The sequence below is a fragment of the Oryzias latipes genome, chromosome 19, assembly GCF_053564925.1.
Source record: "Oryzias latipes strain Hd-rR chromosome 19, Olatipes_Hd-rR_3.1".
NCBI classification, from domain to species: domain Eukaryota; kingdom Metazoa; phylum Chordata; class Actinopteri; order Beloniformes; family Adrianichthyidae; genus Oryzias; species Oryzias latipes.
The window spans coordinates 25,119,081-25,146,731 of record NC_136255.1 but is presented as its reverse complement, the minus strand read 5'-3'; the positions used below and the strand labels follow the sequence as shown (position 1 = coordinate 25,146,731).

The following is a 27,651-nucleotide window of genomic DNA, read 5'->3' as shown; positions in this document are numbered from 1 at the left end:
GGTACACTGTGGTCAGCAACAATACTCAGATAGGCTGTGGCATTGGAACCATGCTCAACTGGTACTAAGATGCCCAAAGAAAATATCCCCCACTCCATGACACCACAACCACCAGTATGAACCATTAATCCAAGGCAGGATGGATCTGTGCGTTCAAATTCTGACCCTACCATCCGAATGTGGCAACAGAAATGGAGACTCTTCCCACCAGACAATGTTTTTCCAATGTTCTATTGTCCAGTTTTGTCGAATCTGTGGGAATTGTAGCCTCAGTTTCCTGTTCTTAGCTAACAGGAGTGGGACCCGGTGTGGTCTTCTGCTGCTGCTGTAGTCCATCTCCCTCCAGGTTGGACGTGTTGTGCGTTCAGAGATGCTCTTCTGCAGACCTCGGTTTGAACCAGTGGTTATTTGAGTTCCTGTTGGCTTTCTATCAGCTGGAACCAGTCTGGCCATTCTCCTCTGCCATCAACAAGGCATTTCTTCCCACAGATCTGCCACTCACTGGATATTTTTCCTTTTTCAGACCATTTTGTGTCAACCATAGACGGTTGTTGATGAAAATTCCAGTAGATCAGCAGTTTCTGAAATACTCAGAACAACCCACAACGTTGGTCACTTTAACGTTCAACATTCAAAGTCACTTTAATCACCTTTCTACCCCATTCTTATGCTCAGTTTGAACTGAGGCGGATCGCCTGGCTCATGTCTACACGCCTAAATGAATTGAGTTGCTGCCATGTGAATGGCTGTTGGACAGGTCTGCCTATAAAGTGGCCAGTGAGTGTGTATTTATGCCTCAGTAGACACTGTTTAAAGTGATGAATGAATTGTGTCATCGGCATAGCTGTAATTTAAAAAACCATGTGAGTAAATGATTTGGCTTAAGGAAACTGTTTGGACATCAAAAAGGAAAGGTCTAATCTCTGAGGGACACCTGTGGAGAGATAATAACGTTTAAAGAACATTACATAGGAAGTACTATTGGAGATTTCGAATGTAGTATTTTGTCGTTTTGTCTCTGACAGTTGTAGGCATTTGTTCTTGGAAGATGATGCTAAAATCTATACGCATAAAGCAGCATACTTTACTGGCTTCTATCTACTTAATGACAGCCAATTATCCTTTAGACATCCATGATACCACCAGAGTCTTGTGGGATCTTTGACTTTGTCATTTTGGGTGGAGAAAATCAAAGACAAGATGACAGTTGTTCCCATACCTCAAAACAATTTATATCCACGGGAGAGACGACAGGTCCTTTGCAGAGAGCAGCAAGGAAACTGTAATAAAATCTGATGTGAAGAGCGAAAAAATGGAAACCGTAGCTGTAGATTAGGATCATTTTGAGGAGATACGCAGCGGTTGAAGGTCAGAATGTGTCTCCCTCAATAGTAAGCATGTTAACACATGAAAAATGAAGTATAGCTCATACTGTGGATCTCCTGTCCAAAAAAAGGCCCAAACTAAGTTAAGACTTTTTGCATCATCTGCTCATATGAGCTTAAGTTGAGTTGGTACAAAGAAATCTACCAGCTGATCAGCCATTGTTTGGGTTTTATTATAATTAGCCACTCACACTGACGACAGCTGACAGAGGAAATGGCTTGAAAGGGTTCCCGCTGCTGGGCAGCCCAGTGGTCTGGCCGTTAGCACTGTCACTTCACAGCTTCTTGACACAAACCAGAGCATTGCGCTGACAGACCCACTGTTGTCAGCCGTGCACTTTGATCATACTGATCTTTTCCACTCAGCAGGAGCTTTTTAGGTAGTAGAGTAGAAAGATTTTCTATCGATGATGTAGTGTCTATTCCCGGAAGAAAGTGAAATGTACTAGAACTGACGTTTCTCTCTATTTGGTATCTATTTTTAATGACTCAAAGACATTTTATGAGGTGTTTTAGAAGTGAAAAAAATGGCTTAAGAAGTGTAACTTTTCGTTCACACTGGACGCAGTTTGCACGTCAAAAGTTACTCTCAAAGGTTTTAGTTTTTAGTTTTTTTATATCTCATGTCATGTCAATGCACGGAAGACACGGATGACGTTCAGAAATCAGGCTTATTCTTCATTTTAAAGGGATTTGCAACAGCATTGTTGATCACGTCTCCATGTCTGGGTTCATTCAGATACTCTCTCAGTACGGCAAGCTTAACCATCTTCTGCAGGAAAGCTGCGTCTGAATTACGGCGCTTTCAGCGGTACCTCCGTCTCCCTGTGAACCAGTTTGAAGACTTGTTGTCCCTCATTAGTCAGAGGAGGGAAAAAATAAGAATAAATAAGAGGAACTTTTTGTCATTGTCTCCATACAGATAAGAAAAATAGCTTAAGGTTCAAGAGTAAGCAATAAGTACAAACGCCAGACAACTCAAAGCAAATTTTGCTTTTATTTAATCAAACACAAGACAAATGTAACCCCCATTTCTGGGATGAATAATAAATTAATGAACACACTCTTGGAATCAAAGTTAAGTATAAGATTTTTCTTCTTCTCACTCCCTTTTGGACTTGTAATTAATTATTTAATTTTATAATTTTGTCTTATAGAATTTTGTCTTACCTTGTTTTATATAATTTTCGTGTTTTATATAATTTTTGTCTTATTTTGTTATTCTACACTTGTCCAAAATAAAAAGTTTACTTACTTAAAGTCTCAAAGTCACACTTTGTAGTCTAGACTAAAAGGAGACAAACATTCACCTTGAGAGTAGCACCATTTTCTAAAGGATTAACAATTCAGCTCATATCTGGGGTCTAAGGTTTTAATTAAATATTAAACCCCGTCTTCCCCACGGAGAAGACGATGAAGCAGCAGGAGTCGCGGTCAGCCCAGCTCTCAAGGCACCAACAAGATCACAAAGTGGAGCCGGATCAGTTCACTGTAAAACCACTAGGTGGCTTGTTGCTTGTGCCTATTTTTCTCTATTCACTTGAAGTGGTCCAATTTTACAACCAACAGAAAAAGCAAGGTTGATGTCAACCATGAAGCTAAATGGTTTGTTTCCACTTGACCTGTAATAAACTAATGACACCTTTATTTAATCCTTTTATTTTCTCAGTGCTTTCACAATAGAATCCCAAAATGTTGATGTTCGTGGCTCTGAAACTACTAATGACATGTTGGCTTTCACAGCTTACAAATGATTCTCCGGACAACTTTGAATTATACTTTTTTGTCATTTATTTCATATTAGCTGTATGGTAGCTACGACAGAATTTTAAGCCCAGTTTACAAACAAATATATATATATAAAAACCAAAAAACGTTTTATATATATATATATATATTGTAAATTTGTACAACATTTTTTACAAATGTGTAAATTTGCAAGAAAAAAGTCCTAAATTAACAAGAAAAAACACCAAAGTTGTCTGTTTAGCGGAGCCTTGCCTGGAGATAAAATATGTGGAGAATTTTGTGAAGCTTTATTTCCAGATAGGTTTCAAAATCCTAAAAATTCTGGGAGTAAGTAGCACTTAAGCCACTTATTCTAATATCTGAAGCATGTTTAATGACTGGGAGCCACAGGTCAAAGGAAAAACACGAGCGCATTTCTAGCTGGAATAGGTTGAGGCTCTTGTAGGATATCAGACTCTACTTAAACAGGAAGGATTTTTTTGTCCTGTTTTGCTGCCTTAGTTCAGCTGTTTGTGACAAAGATATCCACAGTGATGTCACAGAAACAGCTGTGCCGCTCCTGAGAAAAACACTCAACGAGATCAATAGATCAACCCCAGAGAATCAATGAATGATAAAACCTTTAGTTACTCCAAAGAAAATGTAAACAAACCCCCCAAACTCCCTCACAAACTATGCAGTTACTACATTGAAAATCTTAAAGCTACATTCACCGCTCGTTCAAACGGCCATTTCCAATTAAAAGTCTATACACGCGCGTGTAAATGTGCGTTTCGGGTGTTTCTACGACCGTTTTTGTGTTCTACAAACAAAACGGACGGCCAAACTTAAACCAGGTCAAACTTTGACCAATCAGAGACTCGGATATGTATGACTGCGTCCTTTTTAATTAACAGAAGTTCCAAATTGATCATGGAGGAAAAATTCAGCCAGAATTCTACAACAGCAAGTCTTTCATATATCGGAATAGAGCTGAGAAAGAAAAAGTCTGGAGCCAGATTCACCAGATTTTCACCGCTTCCACATCTCACGCCAAGCTTCTTCCAACTGCGGGTGGCGGACATGTGCTGGTAATCAGTAGCAAAAGCGGCGGAACATTTGACGCAGAAAGTGCGTCAAATGTTCGGTCTGTACGTTAATTAAAGCAACATAATCAGGCAGCCCAACCCTTCTCCTAAAAATCTGCCAAATATTTTTCCTTTCTTGCTATTAATTACCTGGATCAGACTTTTCCATCAATTAAAACTTGAAACGGCCTGATCCAACTGAGTTGTATCTAAACATATTGGGAGACTGTTACGAGGGGAATAGGAGGGACGTACCCAGGCGCAGAGAGGAGAGGAGGCAGGAGGATGCAGGGAATGGGGGTTTTAATAACAAAACTTACAAGAAAAAACCAAAACCACTGCTTAAGCAGGCTCCAAGACTCGAAAGACAAAACGCTCGAAAACAGGCAACAGCACAAATACAAACTATCGACCAGCACAGGAGGAGGGGAAAGACGAGACTTAAATACATACAGACAAACGAGACACAGGTGAACACAATCAGGCAGGATGGGGAACCAAAGTAAAACTCACAACAAAAACAAAACAGGAAACCCTACAAAATAAAACAGGAAGTGAACTGAAAACATCACAGAACAAAAAGGAAACAAACCACAAGGGCAAAGAAACAGAAACCGTAACAGAGACACTTGGTGAGCACGGTGGTGGAGGAGTGATGGTGTGGGCACTTTTTGAGCCAAAGGAGACTGCAGTCAAAAAAACATCAGGCTAAATGTGACCTTTTATTCAAAAATAAAGAAATAAAACAAGAAGGGAAATCCATCGGAGTGGTTTTAATCTATTTTATAATTTACTTCTACATTTTATCTCAGATCTATTGAAAAATACTAATCAAAACATTACATGTTTATTCAAGCTAATTTAATACGTTTTCTGCATATCATCCACCAACTGTTGATGAATTAATATTGCCATCCTGACAGGAAGTGACATCACTAAATGAAGAATTGCACTAAAATGAATAAATGTTGCTTGATCAGTTTTTCCCTGGAAAAGTGAGGATTTGACCTTTTTCTTTTTTTTTTTAGGTCAAACTGTACAAAAAGTTTTGTGAAAAGGAAAATGAAATTAAATTTACTATTTGAGAAATTGTTGTTTTCAAAACAAGATGTTATTAGTGCAGTTTGGCTTGTTTCTGCTGGATCAAAAGTTACAGATTTGCTTGTGCAACATGTCCCTCATGATGCTGGATGAACGGCAAGGTTTGTTTTTATTTTTTTATTTTTACCACATGTCAATTTTATTTATTTAATTTAATTTAATATACAACATAAATTTAATTAAATGTATTCAGCTAAATGAAATTAAAAGTATAAATAAATCACTAAATTATATATATATGTATATATATCAAACAATGAATATACAATGTATAAATTAAAAATAAATTAATAAAAACATATAATTTTAACAAACACAATCTAGACTGAAAAATCCATCCATTCCTCTGCCTTTGTGCTCTTTTTAATTTCTAGCTAAATCCTTTCCGTCAAAGCGGCTCTCGAACCTTAACTGTCCGTCACTAATCTGATGTGAGGTCCTCTCCTGCAGGAGGACATCTTCTGGTTCTTCTTCATCAGAGGCTCTCACATGTTTGAGAGATGGTTGGCATGGCAACCGGGGCAACAACGGCATTAGGTGGACAAAAATATATTTTCCAGAGAACGATGGGGAACTTAAACATCATCAGGAGACCCGCATCAGATTTAATTGCAATCCTTCTGCCTCCAATGATTTTTCTCCTGTGGCAACAGCGGGAAAGAAATTATTCCACGTTGGAAAAAAACTATAGAACAACATCATGTGGTTTTTATTTTAAGCAAAAATTTTGTCTTTGCTGTCATGAAACCATTACTTCTCTAATTGTTGCCCATAAGCAGCAAATGTAATGTTTTAGATGAAGTGATTTCCTCGTTTCAAAACCATAATCATGATTATGTCTGGAGTTTATCGGCTCTAGAGAAATATACACAACTACACACAAACTTGTTCTTACACACATTCATGACAAAATGTTTTCACTTTTGAACCACTTTTCTTCTATCAGGAAAAAAAAACAACTTTAGTTTAACAAGAGTACTTAAATTCATGTTACTGTTTGCTTTATTATTTTAAAATACACTTGACCCTGAAAAACCCAAGAGCAGTTTTCCTCTGGGCTTTGAAGGTTAATTTGACAATTTTGTAATTGTTTGTTCATCTTGGGTAGCAGCAAATACCAGCAGACAAAATAAAAATAAAAAAGGAACCAAAAATAAAAATGAAAAAATGGCTGACATTACAATAAAAAACAGATTTGACCCGGTGGGTTCTCCAGTGTTAAGTCTATCTACTGCTTCAATTATTTGTCGTGAGCTCTTCTAAAATGATTTGTACCGGAAGATTTAAGCTCATAAATTCAGACTAAAATACCTGACAAAGGTATTGGACATAAAACATAAGATGCAGCATTCCTTTTTTAAATTTATATTAATATTTTATGAAAACTAAAGAAACATTTGATGGAATTCTTTAATTCAGTTGTGCTCTTAAAAAAAAGAGGTACTTGAAAAGTAGAAAAGTAATCTTTAGAAAAAAATCACTAGAAAGTTGTGAAACGAATCTTAAAATAAAAGATCAAAAAGGGAAAAATAAGCTTTAAAGTTAGATAGATACTTTTTGCAGCCCAATAACTATTATTTTTTGTTAGTTCTAAGCAAATGGTTTGTATTTTTGAACGTTCTTATAAACCTAATTGTAGTTTATGTTGATTACAGTGAGAAAAAAACTAAACTCATACGTGGAAATTACACATTTTAAAAAACAAAATGAAAATACGATCTTAGTATAAGTTAGTCCAACTTGAAAAAAAATATTATGAAATCCCAAACTAGCGCTTATTCTTAGACCATAAATCAAAATGAAAATAACCACAATGAACTTTAAAATAACATCCTTAAAATTGAACCAAAAACGGTAACATTTAAGATTTAAATCACGTTTTTCTTCTTCAAAGAGTTTTTGGACTCATTCTAATAAGAATTTCCTCATTTCTATCTGAGTCAAACACATTTCTCCCCATGGTGAAGATGTGGAGCAAAGAGAAGTTAAAACCATTTCAACCTGATAAAATGTCTTAAAACGAGCTCTGACATCTTTTCAAGGATCTAATACTGTGCGGTTTGACATCTAAATAAGGAACTTTTTGTCATTTTTTTTGGCCCCACTTAAAAAGGTTTTGTAACAGTTTTTATATGAAGTTTTTTCAAATGTTTCTGCTCTTTTATAGTGTTTTATGATCACTTTCAAACATGACGTTGCCATATTTTTTAGAGTGGACTTCATTTCTGTGATTGGGGGGAAAACTTAAATACGTAAATTACGTTACACACTGCAAAAAAGTGTTTCAAAAGCAAAATAATTTTTAGATTGGGAAAAACCGTCTTAGTGACTACAAGTTTTTTTTTCATTCTTGGTCAGACCATTTTTCTAAGCATTAACAGGTTTTTCGGCTTATTTAAAGAAGGCGCTGGTTCCATTGAAGCCTTCAAACCACATGTGTGTTTAAATTGTCTCGTCGTCTCTGTTGTGTGTCCGCGCAGAGACGCACCTCAAGCCAACGACGTTGGAGCCAAGACTCCCCGATCCAGAACTTCCTCACGTTTCTCCAGACTGGGCCGCAGTCGCGCCCAGGAGGCCAGACCGGAGCCGCAGAGCGGAGACCTCTGAGGCGGCGGTGGGCGGTCCTGAGGCTCAGCTCCCGGAGACTCGCTACACCAAAGGAACGGGCCTCCGCGTGAAGCCAAAGCGCTCCCAGTACGGATCTCAGCCTTTTCCTTCTCAGATTTCAGAGACGGTGGACGACGGTCTCAGTGCCTGCAGTGTTTTGTAGCTGCTTTCCCGCCTTTAGCCTGGAGGGAAGAGCGCTGCCGCCATGAGGCGAAGACGGACTAAAGTCCAGAGAACTGTAAACAACGTTTTCCAGAGTCGGTGCCACTTTTTCCCGGGAAAACAATCCTGAGAAAAGCCAAGCATTCCTTTGTCCGGCTGCTTACGGAGGTTGGCGTTCATCCGGACAAACTCCACTGGGTCCCTAGAAATTAGTTTGAATGAAAAAATTGTCACTAAATTACCTCCTTTTGAATGTAATTATGGCATAAAATGAATGCAATATTTATTCAAAAGCAGTTTAAGGCCTTCGTTGTCCAGGGAATGTGTTCGTCACGCTGTGCATTTCATGGACTTTATAGGCGCTTTTAAAGCAGAGCGCCTAAACGCTTCATATCTTATTTTGAAATTGCTGTTTCACTCCGGATTCTGATTTCTCTGCAGAACATGCCAGACCTTCTGGAGCGCCAACACTCAAAAGCTCTTTTGGAGAGAAAATAAGTTGGTTTTTGTGAAAACTTTTTTTTTTTTTATGACGGAGGTCACAAACGGCCACAAAGATCAACAAATATCACTCATTTTCATTTTGCTGAGATTCTCTTCTTGGAGGAATTTGCAGGTCAGCTGCTGGACCTGCGGAGTAAAAAGGTTGAAATCAGCAGATCTGAGGGTTTAGCTGTGGAGTCTCAATGCACATAAATGTCTGAATAAAATGTGTGTGAACTCAAAGGGCTCCTGAGAATGGAGCTCCAGTTATTTATGGGTTTTTCAGGAGTTTGTGGGGATTTGGAAAGGTGTGTTGAAGATCTAAACGGCCATGGTTGATGGGATAAATTCAGTTTTCCTTTAACATAGACCTGAAATGAGGATGAGATGCAGAGAAGGTTTTTCTCTCCCAAAACATTTGACAGAACCACATAAACATAAATCATCTCTTCAGCATTTCACAGCTCCAACCTTGACGAGCTGCTGTTTTCATCCTGTGTTTGATATGAAATGAAGCTTTCACTGGATCCTTTTTACTACCACAGCAAATCATTGGGATTGGAGGCATATTTCATGGTATATTTCATGTAAAAGTACCTTATATGCATTACTGATTTATGTGTACAGCTGGAACATGAAAAGTCACACATTCATGAGAAATAAAAACATTTTTCCTACAACTCCTTTTTTTTTGCCATTGCCAAACTTCAGATTAATGAGTTTCTGCCTTTGACTGTATCTGACAACTGGAAGTTGCCATTTTTTCACGATATGGACGCCTCCATGTTGGAGCCAGACGACATCGGTAAGCAGCGATTGGTACTAGACTGAGTCAATGTTTCTATGGCAACCACTCTAGCCAGTCAGGAGTGAGCTTGTTGGAAGACCACAACTCTACCACTTGAAATCTGTCAAAGGTTAAAGAATGTTGGACCTACTTTTATTGAGGCTTCTGATTGGTCAGTTTGTCTGTTTTTTTAAAGTGGATTTTGGCTTCTTGGACCCAGCAGCAACTTCCTGTTTGGAGCGTCAGAGGGGGAGGAGTCACTCAGTCCAGTTCCCATTTACAGTCAACGTTTGGAATATCTGTCCACGGTTTATCATTAATAAATGTGTATTTTAAACTACCTGTGTTGAACTGAAGTGAAAGTCTACAGTCTTGTTTTTCTAATTTCTTGCTCAAAGGTGAACTTCTGGACAGAAGCAAATTTATTTTGATGAGGAGAGATCTCGAAAGTGTGAACGGGAATAATAATAGATTTTATTTATAATACACTTTACATAAATGAAACCTCATAGTGCTACAAGAATTCAATTTATAAAAAAGAAAAGTGCAGATTTTACTACGAAACTAGCTTAAAACTATAATAACTATAAAAGTAGCGCTTAACAAGCAAAAAAATAAAACTATCAGCAGTCATAGGCTTTTTTAAATAGAAATGTCTTTAAAAGAGTCCAGGGTCTGTGATGTTCTGAGATGAACAGGAAGGGAGTTCCAAAGCCTCGGCGCAGCAGAACAGAATGCTCTGTCTCCCATCGTGCGGAGCCTTGTGGGGGGGGGGGGGGGGGGGGGGGGGGGGGCTGATGAAGGAAGCTGTCTGATGAACGGAGGGTACGGGTATGTTTCTGGGGAATGAGGAGTTCCTGAAGGAGCGGTGGTGCCTGAGCGGCCATGCATTTGTAGGTGATGATGAGAAGTTTGTATTCAATCAGAAACAGGAAGCCAGTGTAGCGAGTTCAGGATGGGGGGTGATGTGTTCATATTTCTTGACTCCTTTTAGGATTCTGGCTGCACAGTTTTGAATGTACTGAAGTTTCTTTATATTTATGGTACGTAGTCTTTGGCGGTTGGACCATCTTACATGCTTATGATGACCACGGATGAAGTAAGGAGACCCCAGAGCCCAGACGCTGAAGGTGGTTTGTGATCTCCACTGGTGTCCATGGATTACATGAAATCCTCTTCACCTTTATCCACCTTTGTCATGGTAGGGAGAACACGTCAATGTAAGGATTGGGTCATCTGGACCCCATAGGATAGCAGAATATTTAAAAATTGTGCCAAAGCTTGCCAAATGTACTCCCATCAGTTCCATCTTGATTATATTGCAATATTAGATGAGAAAAGTGCAAATTGGACATTTTCTAATGACAGTAGGTCACTAATGAAACAGTAACTCAAAGGCTAAAGGACCATTGAGTGGCACCACTAAGGTTGCCTGACCATTTTATAAAATGGTCAGGCAACCTTATTTTCTGCTGCCTTGTGGATGGATGGTTAAGATAATCGCTGTCTAACTTAATCATCCATCCATCCATTCAGTCCTCAAGTTTCCAACAGGCTTTCCTTCCTCTAGGGGTTACTGGAATGCTGGACCCCATCAACCCCCCAAAGGGCAAATGCCTGCTGCCACATCTTGAACTGTTGTGACGATAACTGCTAAGCTACAAAAAGAAAAAGACTTTGGATGAGTCCGATAGATCACACGACCACATGCCTGGTTCTTTTGTTTTTCCATTCAGTGGTGGCTGCTGTGCCCAGGTGGCAACCCCTTCAGAATTTTCTTAGAGTCTAAGGTGGGTTCAGTAAGTTTGGGGGAGAGGGATTGGCTTAGTTCAAAAGCCAAAGTTGGTTCTGTTTAATAATAATAAAGAAGTGTTCTGTATAAAAACCAAAGTAAACCTATTTTTCTGTTGGTTCATCCAACGTTTTGTCCTTTCTGGTCATTGACCTCAAAAAGTGAAGGGGGCGTGGTCTTTTGATTGTCTGATAGTCCTTATTGGTTCTGATGGCCTCTTAGGGCGTGTTCCTTTATCTGCCTGTTCCTTCTGTTGCCCATTTTTGGAACGCAGAGGATCAATGATGTCATATCCTGCCAAGATGTCTACCAGGTGGAGGGAAACCGGCTTCAAACCGCCTGTAAAGAAACAATCGGTCACGTCTGCACACCTGTAAGGTAAGCTGGATCTCCACCTTGTTTGGCCTGAGAAGGTCTAATCTGTTTCTTGACAGCGGTTAAACTGGGATTATGCAGCATTTGACTGGAAGTCATTTGTCAGTTGCAGAATTTGTAAGCACATGCTGGCAAAGCTAGTCTTATTTTGTTCTTTTTGAGGACAAAAAATAAGACAAAAAGTCATTAAAAGTTGGATTTAAGGTGAGAAAATTCAGGGTTTTATCCTCCAAAAGCGTCCAGGAACTGTTGTTGGAGTCCCATTGCGGTTGGAATCTGGCCGTTTTTGTTTGCATTTCTATTGTTAACGCAACTGCAAACCTTCCTCACGATTTAAAAACAGTTTTTAAAGAATTGTACTTGAACTTTTATCAAAAGCTTGTGCTGAAATACTTATTAGCAGGAAGGTATTCAACCAAAACAGCAAAAAAATGGTCCGACTGTTTTATTAAGAATTTGCAATCAACTTCTGTCTTTTTCACTCAGTTATTGGATATTTTTATTGTTGGAAATGTTCGAAAACTTCCTTTACTTTCACATTAACTTTAATCAGCTTCCTTCGCTCACAAAAGGCCAACAGTTCCTATTAAGTATCAACTTTAAACAACACAATTGACTCTTTGAATGAGAGTCCATTAGTTTTAAGGCTTTTGTTTGGTGGAAAACCCTTCAGAGCAAACAAAGCCTCTGAGAATCTCTTTAATTAGACGCATGTTGGGCTCTACTCTGACTTCTATTGTTCCTGCTTCTTTCTGAGAGACTGAAAAAGTAAAGAGCTGCACGGATTCCTTCCTGGTTGCGCATCTGCAGACTCGCACTTGGAAACGTTCACAGTGTGTCTGGTAGCATCTGTTACCGCGACAACAGCTGCATCTCTCTGCTGAATGAGCTGACTGCAGCTACAGCCAAAGCTCAGCCAGCAAAAGGAGTGAGATTAGGAAATATTTGTGCTCGCGTGCCTTCATTTGGCAGGAAACCGACGACGTTTCATCCGTTTGTAATCCATTCTGTCCATCAGCAGCTCTGCGCTGAAGGACCAGAATTTATTTTAATGAATAAAAAGTATGCATTGATAAAATATTATGGGATGGCTCTAGCTTGGGGGCCATTTTGTGGTAAAGTGTGAAATTTGGTGATTGTCACACTTTCACACTGTATGGGAAAATGACTTTTAGCTGAGATCTCACACAAACTGCCAGGTTAAGTTTACAACCACGACTGAAGTTTTGTTGACCTTTGACCTTGAATTTCCAAAAATAACATCTTTAGTACCTTTTACAGATTTCAACTCCTCGGGGGGATCTCAATCTATTGCCTTATAATTCCTCGACCCTTATTGGGGGGAATAAAATGGTTTTAAAGTTTGTAGTATTCTGAACGGCGTTGGCGAGGTGACCCCGCAGGTGTCATTCCTTCCTTGCTCGCACATTTTTTTTTAACCAGAATATAGTAAACATTTTGCTCAAGCCGAGCGAAACGATACAACATACGGCGGGGTTGACAAAAAAAACTCAGTTGCCAAGGAAATCCAAAAGTTTACTTTTGTCGACTCTTCTAAAAATTTTATAGACCTGTTCGTCACCCTCTGGTAACCAACAAATAAAATGGTTGCCATGGAGATACAACCGTAAAAAAGCAGCCATTTAAAAATAAAAAAATAAAAACGTTGTTTTTTTTTTTTTAATAAACTTTTTGAATGCATATCTGATCAGGTGGCAGAAGGGGAGGGGCGTGTCACAGCCGCTCAACCTGTGAGGGCGGGTCAAAGGAGTGCGGGTCAAAGGAGGGCGCCTGTGGACCACACAACGCTGGTTGTGACTTAAATTCCTCATGTTTTTGCTGTTGTATCACCGTTCAAACCTGCCTCTGCAGCCTCACAAATAAAGAATTCTAGACTTTTTCTTTTCTCTTTTACATCCAAAGTGATAAATCAGGGATATAAATGAGGCAAACAAGGTGACTCTAAAAGCAACACTCTTATCTCTACCCAACACAATGCCTCTGCTGGTTTATTACGACGATAAGGAACCTCTCAGACACCCCGCAGACAGCAGGCCCCCCTCTAAAGAGCTCCCAAATACAAACTCAGATTAGCATTTGCTTCCATCTCCTGCTTTGGAGAAGGTCAAGTGCAGCAGACGCTCCTCGGAGACCGCAGCCTCGGCCTCGCTGAGCTGCTGCGTCGTCACAAACCGCAGCAGCTTTAGCCGCATTCTGCTGAGGCATTCCAGCTACAAGAACCATTTCAGTTTGCATTTCTTAAATCCCAGGAACTTTGGTATATTATCAGGCTCACTTTCATTGCAGAGGTTTGTGTTTTTTATTGTTATTTTTTAGATTTTTCACTGCTTCTGTCAGTATTTGTCAGGTTTTTATTTGCTGGAAAGTCAGACCTGCATCTGAGCAGAAGCTTTTTGAATTCACCAAAGCTATTTTTTCCTTTCTGCGCGCTCATCTCTTCCAGCTGGCAGGAGGTGAACTGAAGCTCTGCTGTATTCCCCGCTGATGCTTTGATGCTCCGTTCTTTCTGCACACATTTGTTGATTCTCGCTGCTGTCTTTCTTTTTATTTTTATTTCCACTCAAATATTCTCTTCCATTCAGCTTTCTCTCATCACTCTTTCGTTTCGTATCTTTTCTCAGCCGCAGGACTGCCTTCATCCCTCCTCTTCCTCGCTCACCTTCTTTCCCCTCCCCGTCTTCTCACCTCTGAGGCTCGGCCCGTTTGGCGCCTGGTATTTACTCAGCCGGCTTCTGTTTGTCACCTCCTCTGCAGGAGAGATGGAGGAATCCGGCTCCTCTGGGGGTTTGGCCCAACCTTCGCCGGCTGCCACGTGTCTGGAACTCAAAAAACGCTGAGTTGAAAAATGGATTTATTTTTTCCTTTTTACTGTCTAACTTTTTCAGCGTATTTGTTTTGGAGCTGCAGCTCCTCGTCTGCTCTGGGAAGTTCATAAACTGGTAGTAATAAGAGGCGGGGAGGAGAATCAAACTGCTGAGTCACCAGAGGCTCAACCCTCTGATCTGAGTAAAGTTTCAAATTAGGCTGTAAGAGTTTATATGAATATGTTATTACTTGTGTCACCACGGGAAATGAAGCATCCCAGAGCTTTTAACCCTTCAGCACCAGAGATATCACTGGCGACACGTAACCAAGACGTATTTATGGCATATTGTAAATCTTTGAGCGTTTACGCGATCATCGTGAATCGGCTGATTCTGCAACACTGCACGTAAAGGTCCCACGCTGCAAAATAACAGGATCACCTGATTTCTGTTGATTTCCACTTTTACGTCAGTTGCAGAAACGGTTGAGGAGTTGCGTTAATCAGAAGAAGGTCAACCCCTGCAGCGAAGGCTCTGGTGGTAGAAGGGCAGGGTCAATCGAATGATCATACGTGATAAACAAAATAGACTTGAGGTCTTTTATCGGTTTTATCGACCCTTTAGAGCTGCGGTGTCAGAATCTTCCTTTTTGGCCAAACGCACCAGATCCAGGTAAGCAGCAGCAGATGAGGCATGGAGTTGGACACCCCCGCTTTAGAGGACTATCAGCGTTTTCTAACTTCTCCTTTTTATTTTACATCAAAGTTCATATTTGTGCACTTCTAAGGGGCGTGTCTTTAATTAGAAGATGGATGGACCCATTAAAACTCTACAGCTGTGTCCAAAAACCCTCACTGCTACCCAACCGCTAACAGACTCTACGGGGCGGGACGATCCAGTGTCCTGGAGTTAAACGCAATCCGGCTTTTGTTTTTCTAAACGCCTTGGCCGACTTTTTTCTGCCATTTTTCAAATGACAGTTCTAACTCGACGCATTGCAGCCTCTATGTATGTCGCCACACGTTGTTGTCTGTTACAGCTATCGGTGTGAAATGCGTCTACGGCACTACACAGTCAGATTTTCTCTTCAGATGATGTTGGAATGATAATAATAGCAATGGATTGGCTTTATCTTACCATGTGTCCATGGTTCACTCCTCATTCATACTTGCTGATGGTAGCTACGGTTGTAGCCACAGCTGCCCTGGGGCAGACTGACAGAGGCGTGGCTGCCAGTTCGCGCCTACGGCCCCTCTGACCATCACCGGGATCATTCATACGCCTTCACAAACTGGTGGTGCCACTCTGGAGGGTCTTGCCCAAGGACACAACAGTTGTCTGGGGGAAGCGGGGATCAAACCGCCGACCTGCTCAACCGCCTGAGCCTCTGCCGCCCAATACCTCCTTCAAATGTTTACAATAATGAAAAAGTTAAATTTACTGCTGACAAAAACAAAAAGTTGCACATCAGGACTGCACCATCCGTACTGCACATGTGCTGAGTCGGATCACACGGATAGTCCTACCTGACCCGCATCATGCATGTGTTTTATCTGCCTCCATTTTGTTGATTGATATACTTTATTCTTCCTGGTGGGGAATTGCTTCATGACGGTTTACTCCCCTGTGTTCGCGCATAAAACCACTTCACTAACTCAGACACATTTCAGCCGTTAGTTTTGCTGCAAATGGGCTGCAGTTGCCCCTGGGGGCATCTCTTCAGAATAAAAGTACTTCAGTTCTCCTCTTTTCTCGTTCTCGATCAAACGGAGCGAATGACTCCAAACCGCGTGGCTTTTATTCCATCACACATCGTTGAGATGTTCATCGTCTGTAATCAATGCAGCATCTTATTTTACGGCGATTTAATTTAGTCGGGGGAAGCTTTGCGTGAACGCAGAGTTATGTCGTTTCAGTGGCTCAGATGGTCCAAAAGGAGGCAAAACTGTGGGGAGCTGACCTTATTTAAACTGCTTAACTGACGCAATCTTGCCGACAAGAGGAAGTGATGTAAGATTGGCACATGCAGGGTACCGATCGAGTTTCCGGTACAGACTGTGTAACAACAATGTACACTTGTTTGTTGCGGAGACTTCTGGGTAATTTCCAGGATGGGAATTCGGGAATATTTAATTCAGACACCCCAGAAAATTGGTGAAGGTCTCATATAGCGAAGTTCTGAGTTCTGATCCAACCTCACTCTCCTTTTCCCTGCATGTTGGCCATTGTTGGCACTTTGTTGAGGTGGGCGGAGCAAACTGCATTGCCCGCCCCACTTAGCTAAGCTTAACCTTCATTGGCTGACGTCTCCAGTTTAGTCTTTGTGTCAGTGGAGTAAATAGAAACCTGAGTAAAGACAGTAGAATCCAGCTCTGACTGATGGGAAACTGTGAACTTTATGGTTGTGATCACTGAAAACTGAAAGTTAGTGTCTGTGAACAGTGAGAAAACATAATAAAAACACAAAATATAAGAATTGATTTAATCTAAAAAAAAACAAAAACAAAAACTAAGAATGAAACAGGATTTGACAACAAATAAGGTAGAAAAAGTATTGTCATTTACAAGAATCTAGCGACCAAATTCATCGTCATATTGATCATTTTTCCTCCACTTTGATGCTTCAAACCCAAAAACCCGCAGCAGCCAAAGTTCAATTCAGTTACTTTGAGAGCTCTTTCTGCCTTTTCCCTCCACTGGAGCCGTTTAGAAGGAAGGATTCACGCAATCAGCCAGAGGACACTTAATCACAGAAAGTGCTGTTTAACGGCCACAACTGATGGTCTTTAATCCAAACCGGAAGAAGGGAGACTGGAGCGAGGGGACGATTCTGGACGATTAAGGGACATTTTTGGTCACCTAGTCCTATTTTCTGATCAAAGGAGAGAGCACTGACGGTGCAGATTCCTCCCTCGGATGAACTAAAGTTGGATGAGTTCAGATAAGAAGTGCAGAGAACGTCTGAAGCAGTTTGTCTTTGTTATTGTGCGTCTGGAGGCTTTTGCTGCTGCTGGTCTCCTTCAGTTTGACGTCTTCGATTCTAGCTTCTGTGGAGGTTTCTACAGTTTTGGATTTCAACTTTTCTTTTTTGATGACCGTTGATGTCACCAAGCTTTAAAAATAAGAAACTAGCCTTGAAAACCCAATCATCTTTTGATGTATTTTTTAAGCGTTCTCAGTGGTCTTAAATGATGATCGTCGTTTTTGACGACTGTTTTTTTTACGTTTTGGTTTCTGTTGTTTTGATTGATGTGATTGGCGCTTCAAGGCCACCATATTTAAGACTTTGGGCATTTCCAAATTTGAGGGCTGCGTCCGTCAACGACTGCAGCCGTCCCGATCGTCATTGGTCGGGTTCTTCGTCGAGCGGGCAGGCCGGATGTTAACGGCCGTGAGTTTGGACGTGTCCTGCCTTTCAGGGTGTCATGGTTTGAGTTTCTTTTGTATTGGTTTTTGCTTTCTGTCTTGTTCTGTCATGGTTAAGTTCTGTTTCCTGTTTTATTTTGAAAGGTTTCCTGTCTTGTCTTGTTTCTTGAGTTTTACTTCCTTTGGTCCCCATCTGCCCTGATTGTGTTCACCTGTGTCTTGTGCCCTGTCTGTTTATAAGTTCTGTCTCTGCCTTCCTCCTGTGCTGGTCCATTAACTTCTGGTCGTGTGTTTAACGTCTTCATGTGTCTTCGTCCGTTCATGCCATGTTTCATGCCCCGCCACAGTGAGTTTTTGTTTTGTCATCCTGCTCTGCAGCGCTTTTTGTTATAATTAAACCCCTTGCCCTTGAACCCGTTTGCCTCCCGTCTCTGCGCCTGGGTCCTACCGGCTCTCGAGCCTCCCGCACATGACACAGGGGTGTCAAACTCCAGGCCTTGAGGGCTGACCTCCTGCTGGTTTTTCAGAAATCCCACCTCATCTGCTGCTGAATACCTGGATCAGGTGTTTTTAGCCAATACGGAGCTTCAATGGCAGGTTGGTTAAAAACCATGCAGGACACCGGCCCTCCAGGCCTGGAGTTTGACACCTGTGCTTTAGATGATTCCAGCCGTTACATCGGCGAATGTCCCATCGCCTAGCAACCGCAAGTCCCGAACAGAGAGGAGTAGCAAACCAGGCGTGGAGCTCAAAATCTTCCTGGCTTATTCGATCCAACTTTTAATCTTGGAGGTGTGTTAATTATCTCTGGGTCCCGCGTCACAGTCCGCCATTGTTGTCAGAAAATCTCTGGGTTCGGCCACAATGCATATTGGGATATAGACAGTATAGAAGGATACACCAGACCAATCCCTGAAATTGGGAAAAAGAAGGCCGGATTCGCTGGCTGCATTTGTAGGAGTCGTTGAATTTGGACAGCACTTGTCACGCTGTGATGTAAGCAGCCGTCAAATGCAGCACAGGAAGAACGCAGCAATTTTATGTTTAGTGCTTTAGTTTAAAAACTGCTATTAATTGGTAGACATATATTTTTGTTGAATTTTTTTATGTGTAAAATACGTTTAAATGTTTGTTTCTTAGAATATCTTTGATTAGTAGTCAGGCTGCTTTGGTGAGGGGTGGAGCCAACCACCTACAAAAGAAAAAGGACCTCCTTTTTAAGATGGAGGCTTCCTTTTTTTGTTGTTTGGCTTCATGGTTGACGTGTAGGCGTCTTCCCTGCTATGGTGTTTCCAACTGATGCACGTTTCATACATTTTTGCCTGAAAAAAACACAAAAATGAAGAGAAGCTTGGCGTTTTAGGTGGACAGGGCTTTTTGTTTTTATAATATGCTTGAATTTAATGAACTAAACAAGAAAAACTTATTTTTTTTGTTCTAACTTTGTCTTTTTGTTAAACAAATTCCAATTTTAAGGTGTTTGTGTTACCAAATTAATATTGGTGTACTATGATGCTATTTTTTTTGTGGCCAAAATCAAGTCGTTTTTTAGGACATAGTTTCTGCCGAGCGCCAGGAGTTACTTAGAAATTCACCTCTGAGTTTTTGGGGGCGGAACTGGTGGCACAGAGCAACCCCGCCCCCAACCCCCTTTCTATTGCTGGTCTTTTGTATATGAAAAAAAGTTTTTTTTTTAAACTACATTTTTTTCCCTCTGCTTTTGATTCTCAACAATTTGAATAAAAATCATACTCAAAATTGCTATTTTAAGCTTACATTTTCTTTGTAAATGTTTTCAATCATCAAAAAAATACCAATATTGTCTGAGACTAAAACATATTCATTTCAAAGACTTGCTAGGCAAAAAGAGCATTTTAAAGAAACCTTTAAACAATGCTAAAAAACAAAACACTGGAGGGAAAAGAGGCTGAAGGACCAACTGAGAAAATTGAGGTCATTAAAAAAACGAAAGATGCAAGGACACGGAAGCTGGGAAAATGGCTGCTCACCCCTGAGAAACTGAAACGGGGCGTACAGAGAAACGAATTCCACGCTGTGGCCGGCAAACGCGGCGGCGGATGCGTTTAGTGTTCTTCCAGTGAAGGTCCACCTCGTTTGTTCTCAGAGGAGACAAAAGAGGGTCCTTCATGTGTGATGAGAGGAAGGAGCTGGGCCGGATGAGAGCGCCCGCGTGGGAAACGTGAAGGTTGATTGAAACGCCTGCGCTCTGGTTACCGGTGGACACACGCCGACAGGAGGGAATAGATTATGAAACAGGAGCTTCTCATACATGTGTGATGGCCCTGCTTCAAAGTCCATGTGAAATGACTGAGAAATTGCTTCTGCCGGCTAAGAAAAGAGATGTTTTGAGCGACGTCCTTGGCCCAGTTTTGTGGAGGTTGCTCTTTAAGGATGAAAGAGGCTCTTTTGGAGCCTCAGGACTCCAAAGAATCTGTGTGAAGTTTCACGTTGAACAGAAATTCCAGTTTTTTTCCAGGAATGTCCAGTCAGAGGTCACATCTTAGGATTCAGCTGAGATGTACAAGCCAAGGTAAAAACAAAGAAATAAACCCTTATGAAGTGATTCCCCTCATGCAGAGGCAGAGAAAACCTGCAGGAAACCCTCTTTTAAGTGGAGCGGTCAGAGGGGGCGTGGTCCAGCCGGGCAGGTCTTTATCATCCAGGCTGGCTGCTCAAACGGTTTCTCAGACCAGCGCTAAATGAGTTAAAAGAGCTGAAGAAGCTGCTCGGCTTTGCACTGAAAACTCTTTTGTACTGAGGTCACAAATGCAACCGCCACCGGGAGACAGACCCGGGAGACAGAATCTTCACGACTTCATGCTGCCACCCGATTCTTTGAAAACCGCTGGCATGGTCATAAATGTAGACTAGTGTGTGTAAATGTCTCCAGATGGCGGCCGTCCATATCAAGTGCCGACAGCTGTCCGGCACCACTGGTCCTTCGCAACTCAGATTTTGAGCGAACGTTGTAATCTGGTCAAGAAAACGAAGGAGCAGTTGGTCCAATCACAGCAGGATTCTTCGAGTGCCTGTGCTGCTACCGTACGATTTTGATCAATAACCTTTAAGTCAAGTATCGCGCTGCTGCCTTCCTGCCACCCACCCGCCTGTCGCCGGACTGCCACCGCACGACCTCCAAATGTGTCCGGGCGGCCACTGACCGATGTCAAAACCTTTTCTTAAAACCTCTGCGGCCGTTGGGTGGCCTGTAAAAACGCAACCACCCCCTGACGATTATAACTGCCGCCGCGTGGCTACCAATCAAACCTGCTAAAATACGTGCATTTAGGTGTCATTTTGCCATATGTGATCGTAGTCTGAACTTCATTTTTGGCTAAATAAAGAGCCTTTAGATAATTTTTAAGCCAAGCTCTTGTAGATCCTTCCTCCTCAGAAGTTCAGGACTTGATCCGGACCAAATGAAGCCGACTCTGAAGACACCCTAAGATTTAAACAGTGTGGTGAAATGCTAGTGATTTCTATGTGTGCATGCATGTGACAGTCGGGCGTGCCCGGTTCAAACTACTGATGGACAGAAAGAGTTTTTATTTTTTTCTGAGGTGCAGCTTGAGAATTTCAAAGAAGTAATAAACTAAATAAGCTGCTAGTATGATGAAGCATCAGACTTGCTTCAATGTGGGCAGAAATCTGCTTTTAAGGGACTTTTTGTTCTTGTAGACGATGAGTTGTGACAGAAATGTTCCGATAAAAAAGACTTCCACATGACTGGAGGGAATTCCAGGTTACATTTGCCTCATTTTCCTTAACGTTTTTGTAATATTTGACCAAATTTACAGTGCAGACCTAAAGTTGTGACACACCTTCTCATTCAAAGAGTTTTCCTTATTTTCACGACTATGAAAATTGTAGATTCAAACTGAAGGCATCAAAATTATGAATTAAGTGGAATTATATACGTAACAAAAAAGTGTGAAACAACTGAAAATATGTCCTATTGTAGGTTCTTCATAGTATCCACCTTTTGCTTTGATTACTGCTTTGCACACTCTTGGCATTCTCTTGATGATCTTCAAGTCCCCTGAAGTGTTTTCCACTTCACAGGTGTGCCCTGTCAGGTTTAATAAGTGTGATTTCTTGCCTTATAAATGGGGTTGGGACCATCAGTTGTGTTGTGTAGAAGTCAGGTGAACACAGCTGATAGTCCAACTGAATAGACTGTTAGAATTTGGATTATGGCAAGAAAAAAGCAGCTAAGTACAGAAAAACGAGTGGCCATCATTACTTGAAGAAATGAAGGTCAGTCAGTCTGAAAAGTAAGGAAAACTTTGATAGTGTCCCCAAGTGCAGACACAAAATCCATCAAGCGCTACAAAGAAACTGTCTCACATGCGGACCCCCCCAGGAAAGGAAGACCAAGAGTCACCTCTGCTGCAGAGGATAAATTCATCCAGCCTCAGAAATGGCCGGTTAACAGCAGCTCAGATTAGAGAGCAGGTCAATGGCACACAGAGTTCTAGCAGCAGACACATCTCTACAACAACTGTTCAAAGGAGACTGTGTGAATCAGGCCTTCATGCTAGAATATCTGCTAGGAAACCACTGCTAAAGAAAGACAACAAGCAGAAGAGACTTGTTTGGACTAAAGAACACAAAGAATGGACATTAGACCAGTGGACATCTGGGCTTTGGTCTGATGAGTCCAAATGTGAGATTTCTGCTTCAAACCACCGTGTCTTTGTGCGACGCAGAAAGGTGAACGGATGGACTCTACATGCCTGGTTCCCACCGTGAAGCATGGAGGAGGAGGTGTGATGGTGTGGGGGAGCTTTGCTGGTGACACTGTTGGGGATTTATTCCAAATTGAAGGCATACTGAACCAGCATGGCTACCACAGCATCTTGCAGCGTCATGCTATTCCATCCGGTTTGCGTTTAGTTGGACCATCATTTATATTTCAACAGGACAATGACCCCAAACACACCTCCAGGCTGTGTAAGGGCTATTTGACCAAAAAGGAGAGTGATGGGGGGCTGCGCCAGATGACCTGGCCTCCACAGTCACCGGACCTGAACCCAATCCAGATGGTCTGGGGTGAGCTGGACCGCAGAGTGAAGGCAAAAGGGCCAACAAGTGCTAAGCATTCTGGGAACTCCTTCAAGACTGTTGAAAGACCATTTCAGGTGACTTGAAGCTCATCAAGAGAATGTCAAGAGTGTACAAAGCAGTAATCAAATCAACAGGTGGCTACTGAAGAACCTACAATATGACATATTTTCAGTTGATTCACACTTTATTGTTATGTATATAATTCCACATGTGTTCATTCAGTTTTGATGCCTTCAGTGTGAATCTACAATTGTCATAGTCATGAAAATAAAGAAAACTCTTTGAATGAGATCAAAAGACCAAACTTTAGGTCTGTACTGTACGTAGAAAAAAACAGAAGAGAGAGGAACTTTTCTGTCAGTTTCCTCTCTCCATTTCAATCCAAAATGCATTTTAACTCATAGAAGCTGCTTAGAAACTCCTTTCAATGATTTTTTTCCCCCCACCAGATATGTTGAGTAAACTGATCCCAGATACCTCTTACGCACCGCTGCAGTGATGAAAAGCCTTGTTTTATTTTTTATTTTTTTGCAACTCACAAAAACAAATGGCAGATTATTTCTGCTTACTTCCAGCTGCACCATTTCAGTGTGATAGAGCCTGACAATCCAGCAGCATGTGCTTTTTCTCCTCCTTCTTTCACACATTCTGTGTCTCTGAATGTTGAGTTGTTAATGTGAGGTAAATGAATGCACAGACACCTTTTCCTGTAACTTTCTGCAGTGCTGACTCACAGGTGGAAGCCTTGTGATTTGGTGCCATGAAAACCAGCAGGAGAGCCATGAAGAATCACACTGTTGGCGCTGCAGGTTCCTCCTCGACTACACCAGGCTTTCCTCACAAACAGCGGAGCGACTCTAGTTCAGACGTTTCTGCGCGAGTTTGAAAAGTTTAGAAATGGAGAATGTTTCTATCGTTCTGCTGCTTTCAGACGCTGCGCTATTTCTGCTGTGTGAGAACACATTTTATAGACTTTCACAGCTTGGTCATGCGGCGTTTGCCAGACCTGCCGATCAGCTGCTGTGATGCATTTTTATCGACTCTGAAAGCTTTTTGTTTTTTTATAATTCGCCCCATCCGACATCCAAGCGTTGAGCAACCTTCACTGAATATTGTTGATATCCAGGTTTCTATCTTCCTTTACATTGTCTCTGTCAGTCCTTGAAAAGATTAAAATGAAAGTCCTGTTTTTCGATGTTAAACTTCGCTGTTTTCACATTCTGGCTGACTCAAAATACTCGATCCAGGTAGTCAGCAACTCGTTGACAAGGTTGTAAACCCCCAAACTCTACTCCAGCCTTGAGCTACGTTCACACCGGAAAGGATTTGTGTGTCAGTGCCATCCGGTTTCAGTGTTAAGTAAATGTACTGGGGGTCCTGCAGCGCGTTTTGAGCGTCGGGGACGGTGTATACTTCAGAGGAATCTGTAATCGCTTGTGTCGAGTCGGTCGAAAGGCCATTGGAAGAGAATCTCCCCAAACGCTGCAAAATACGACACAAGGTGATGACATCATGCACGATCGGAATTTTACACACCCGGTACAATCACATAGATGTCGCTCCATTTAACCTGAACTTAGATGAAATTGTCAATGCTAATTTACTTTCTTATTCAACTATAACTTAGCTATATTCCATCAAGATATGGAGCAGGAGGCACATCATTTCAAATGTAACTTCATTTTTAAAGTATAGTTATTTGTTTGTAGAGGATTTTAAAATAAAGAGAAAAAACCCTGATGTGCCACCTACCTTGTCTTGTTTGCACCATTTATTAACCACAAACTTAGTTATATTGATGCACACATCATTAGAAAAACTCATCTTTATGTATAAATAAGCAGAACCTCAAAGACCCCGATATATCCTGAACAAAATCCCAAAGTATTGAAACGCAGTAGAGACGATCACGTCAAGGAACGCAAAACAACGACCAATCGCCGTGAAGTATAAACCAACCCCAACGGCGGTCTAGCGGCGGGGGTTCTGGTACGATATTTACCCAATGGTTTACCCAAAAAGTCTATTTCAAATCTACAACTATTGCAGAACTCAGCGGCATGAGTTCTGACGAGGACCAGAGGGCGGGAACACATCACACCGGTTTAAAATCGCTGCATTGGCTCCCTGTGTGTTTCAGGATTGATTTTAAAATTCTTTCAATGGTTTATAAATGTTTTTATGGTCTTGGTCCTTCTTATTTAAATGATATTATTTTAAAGCATGAGCCCTCGTGGACCCTGAGGTCCTCCGGTGCTGGCCTCTTAGTTGTTCCGAAGGTGAGGACCAAAACTTATGGTGAGGCTTCGTTCTGCCATTACGGTCCTCGCCTGTGGAACAGCCTGGCGGAGAGCCTCAGGGCCGCAGAGACTGTAGAGGTTTTTAAGAAGAGGCTCAAGACCCACCTTTTTAATTTAGCTTTTAGTTGAGTTTAACTGCTAATTTATTCTATCAGTTTTAGAATAGGCTATTTTATGTATTTATTTTCATTTTAGGATCTTATTCTCAATTTTATGTTTTTATATACATCTTATGTTTTTAACTTTAGTGTCTTATCATGATCTCCAGGGCGTGCCGGCCTGGTCAGCGGTTGTTGCTGCAGTTTTTGCCCTTGCTGGGGCAGCTGGGGTCTAATTTTGCAGCTTCACGGCTGTGAAGTGGACCCCAGTATTGTCCCAGTTTGGGTGGGCGCTGTGGCGATGCTCCAATGGCCGGGCTGGCTCCTGGTATGAAAGGATTCCCAAATACTGTTTCCTCACAGCAGAGCCAAGCCATACTTGTTTGTTTGTTTATTTATTTATTATATTATTATTATAAGTTACATAATCATTATTCTTTCTACGTGGGGGCCATGGGTCATGTGTTTTAATGGAAGGGAGTGGGAAGGGTGAAGGGTGGGTTGGGTTTTTACTGTAAGATTGTGTATTTTCTGTTCTTAATGTTAAAGCGCTTCGAGCTGCACAAAATGCATGAGAAGTGCTATTTTATAAGTTTGATTTGATTTGAAGTTTGAAAAAATCCTAACTTTGCTGAAGATTTTGTGTCGAGTCAACCAATCAGCAACTCAGCTTTGGTCTGTGTAGTGCTGACGATGTGATCAGTGGGTGGAGTCCAAAACCAACAGGTAGGAGAGTCTGATCTCCGTAACTTTGATATTTTTCTCAAACTGAGCGTTTGGCCGCCATCTTTACAAATGGTTTCTGAAAGAGGGCATCCTGAAGTCCATCCATACCAAATTTGGTGCTTGCACCACAAAATGCACGGTTTGTCTGAAACCTCACCCAAAACGGCCCCAATACACGTTTTTGGACACACGTGAAACGACGAATTTCACGCACGAACTGCATTCGGTGTGAGGGCGGGTGAAAAGGGGAGGGCGAGCAAAACAACGCTTCCAATGGCTTAAATTTAGATTAGAAACTGTTGCAGCACCAACACCCCACCACCACCAAAGCTGTCAATGGAAAAAACAACAGGAAAAAAACCCAAAAGTTTGAATAAAGTGCAGCAGAAGTCAGAGCTCAGAGCTCAGAGACGCCATTATCTCTGCAGAAAGCTGTTAAATGCACTGAGTGGGTACTGAAGGAGCATCTGTGGCCTCTGTTGGTCTGGCCTCTGGAAGCACACATTCCTGTGTGTCGGCTTGTCTGGCACCAATTTGCTGGTCTTTGCAGATGACATAAGCCTCTCAGTGAAATATCATCCTCCTGCAGCTTTCGGGACTCCCAACAGCGTTGTTGTTGTTGTTAGCCTGCTGCAATTAGCTTGCCGTGCATGTGTTTGTGGAAGCTATGATCCCTCATCCAGGCATGGATGTGGCAGAGAAAAACGGCGGGAAACGGAGGAAAAAGGGAAGGAAATCTCTGGCAGCTGAGCTCATTTGTGCTTTTTTTTTTTACTGTGGGAGTAATTACACGCGGCTCCGGGCGAAGGGTGTCATCTCTTTGTCTGATCTGGAAGACAGCCGCGGCTCCACCTACAGCCGGAAGAGGGTTTCTCTGCTCCAACAGCCAGGAAGGCATTTGAGGGCAGAAAAAGGGACAGCTGCTTCAAAATAATTCAAGTTGTTTTGCGGCTGAGGGCAAAACGTTCAAAGTGGGAAGCTAGTTAGATAGCAGTTGGTTCTGCTGCAGAATCTGAACTGTAGCAGAGCAGTTTGAGCCTGTTAAAAGTTTTATTTTTGAAAAAAAAAATCACTGGGTCAAAGAACGCAGCAGCAAAGACTGTAGAAATCTTCAAGCCACCTTTTGCTTTGAAGCACTGTTTGTAGAAAATACAACTAAAAGTCACTCACATATGTTGAATTCATTACAGAAATAATAAAATGCATTGATTAAAAAAAAATCTGCAAGATTTTGCAATGATGCATACAATAAACACGTAAGTGGAGTTTAATTTATTGCTTGAAAAGGAGTGGGAAGAGGAGAAAATATATATAACCCCACCCAACAAGGATGCCCCCTATTTTCTGAAGTAAAGACAATAACTGTGTTCTGATGATGAAAACTTCCATGGTTTTATAAAAAACACATTTTTTTCGTTCAAATCGTTCATACTCAGTGGTCTTTCATTGATGCCCACTAGTTCTTTGTAGAGCCTTCTGGGAAATTTCCAGGGCTGTGTATTTTGGAATTGAAGATTTGCCAAAGAGATGCACCTTGTCCTTATCATTACATCCTGGGCAGATGTGAACCAATGACCCTAGTTTGCACCTGCTGGGCAAATTGTGAATCTAAGGTTGTGTCTGAATTCCTTCTCTACACACTCTGTAGTGCACTATAAAGTGCATTCGCCATAGTGTAGTGCTGTCCGAATCTACAATTCCAAAATTGAGTGTCCTAGAAATTTCCCAGAAGTCTCTGCG

At 41.5% G+C, this 27,651-nt stretch overlaps 1 protein-coding gene and 1 long non-coding RNA gene across 7 annotated transcripts in view; both read left to right on the top strand.

Annotated features, from left to right (window-relative positions):
* Positions 1-9,234, top strand: part of snx29 (sorting nexin 29) — a 154,263-nt gene extending 145,029 nt beyond the window's left edge. Inside the window, exon 21 of the mRNA XM_023949208.2 lies at positions 7,783-9,234. Coding sequence (XP_023804976.1) covers positions 7,783-7,909 — 127 coding nt within the window. The 3' untranslated portion in view covers positions 7,910-9,234. The remainder of the gene's footprint in view (positions 1-7,782) is intronic.
* Positions 9,235-11,393: 2,159 nt separating this feature from the next.
* Positions 11,394-27,651, top strand: part of LOC144987758 (uncharacterized) — a 148,277-nt gene continuing 132,019 nt past the window's right edge. For all 6 annotated transcript variants that reach the window (XR_013651423.1, XR_013651421.1, XR_013651420.1 and 3 more), the window contains exon 1: positions 11,394-11,511. This is a non-coding gene — a long non-coding RNA (uncharacterized LOC144987758). The remainder of the gene's footprint in view (positions 11,512-27,651) is intronic.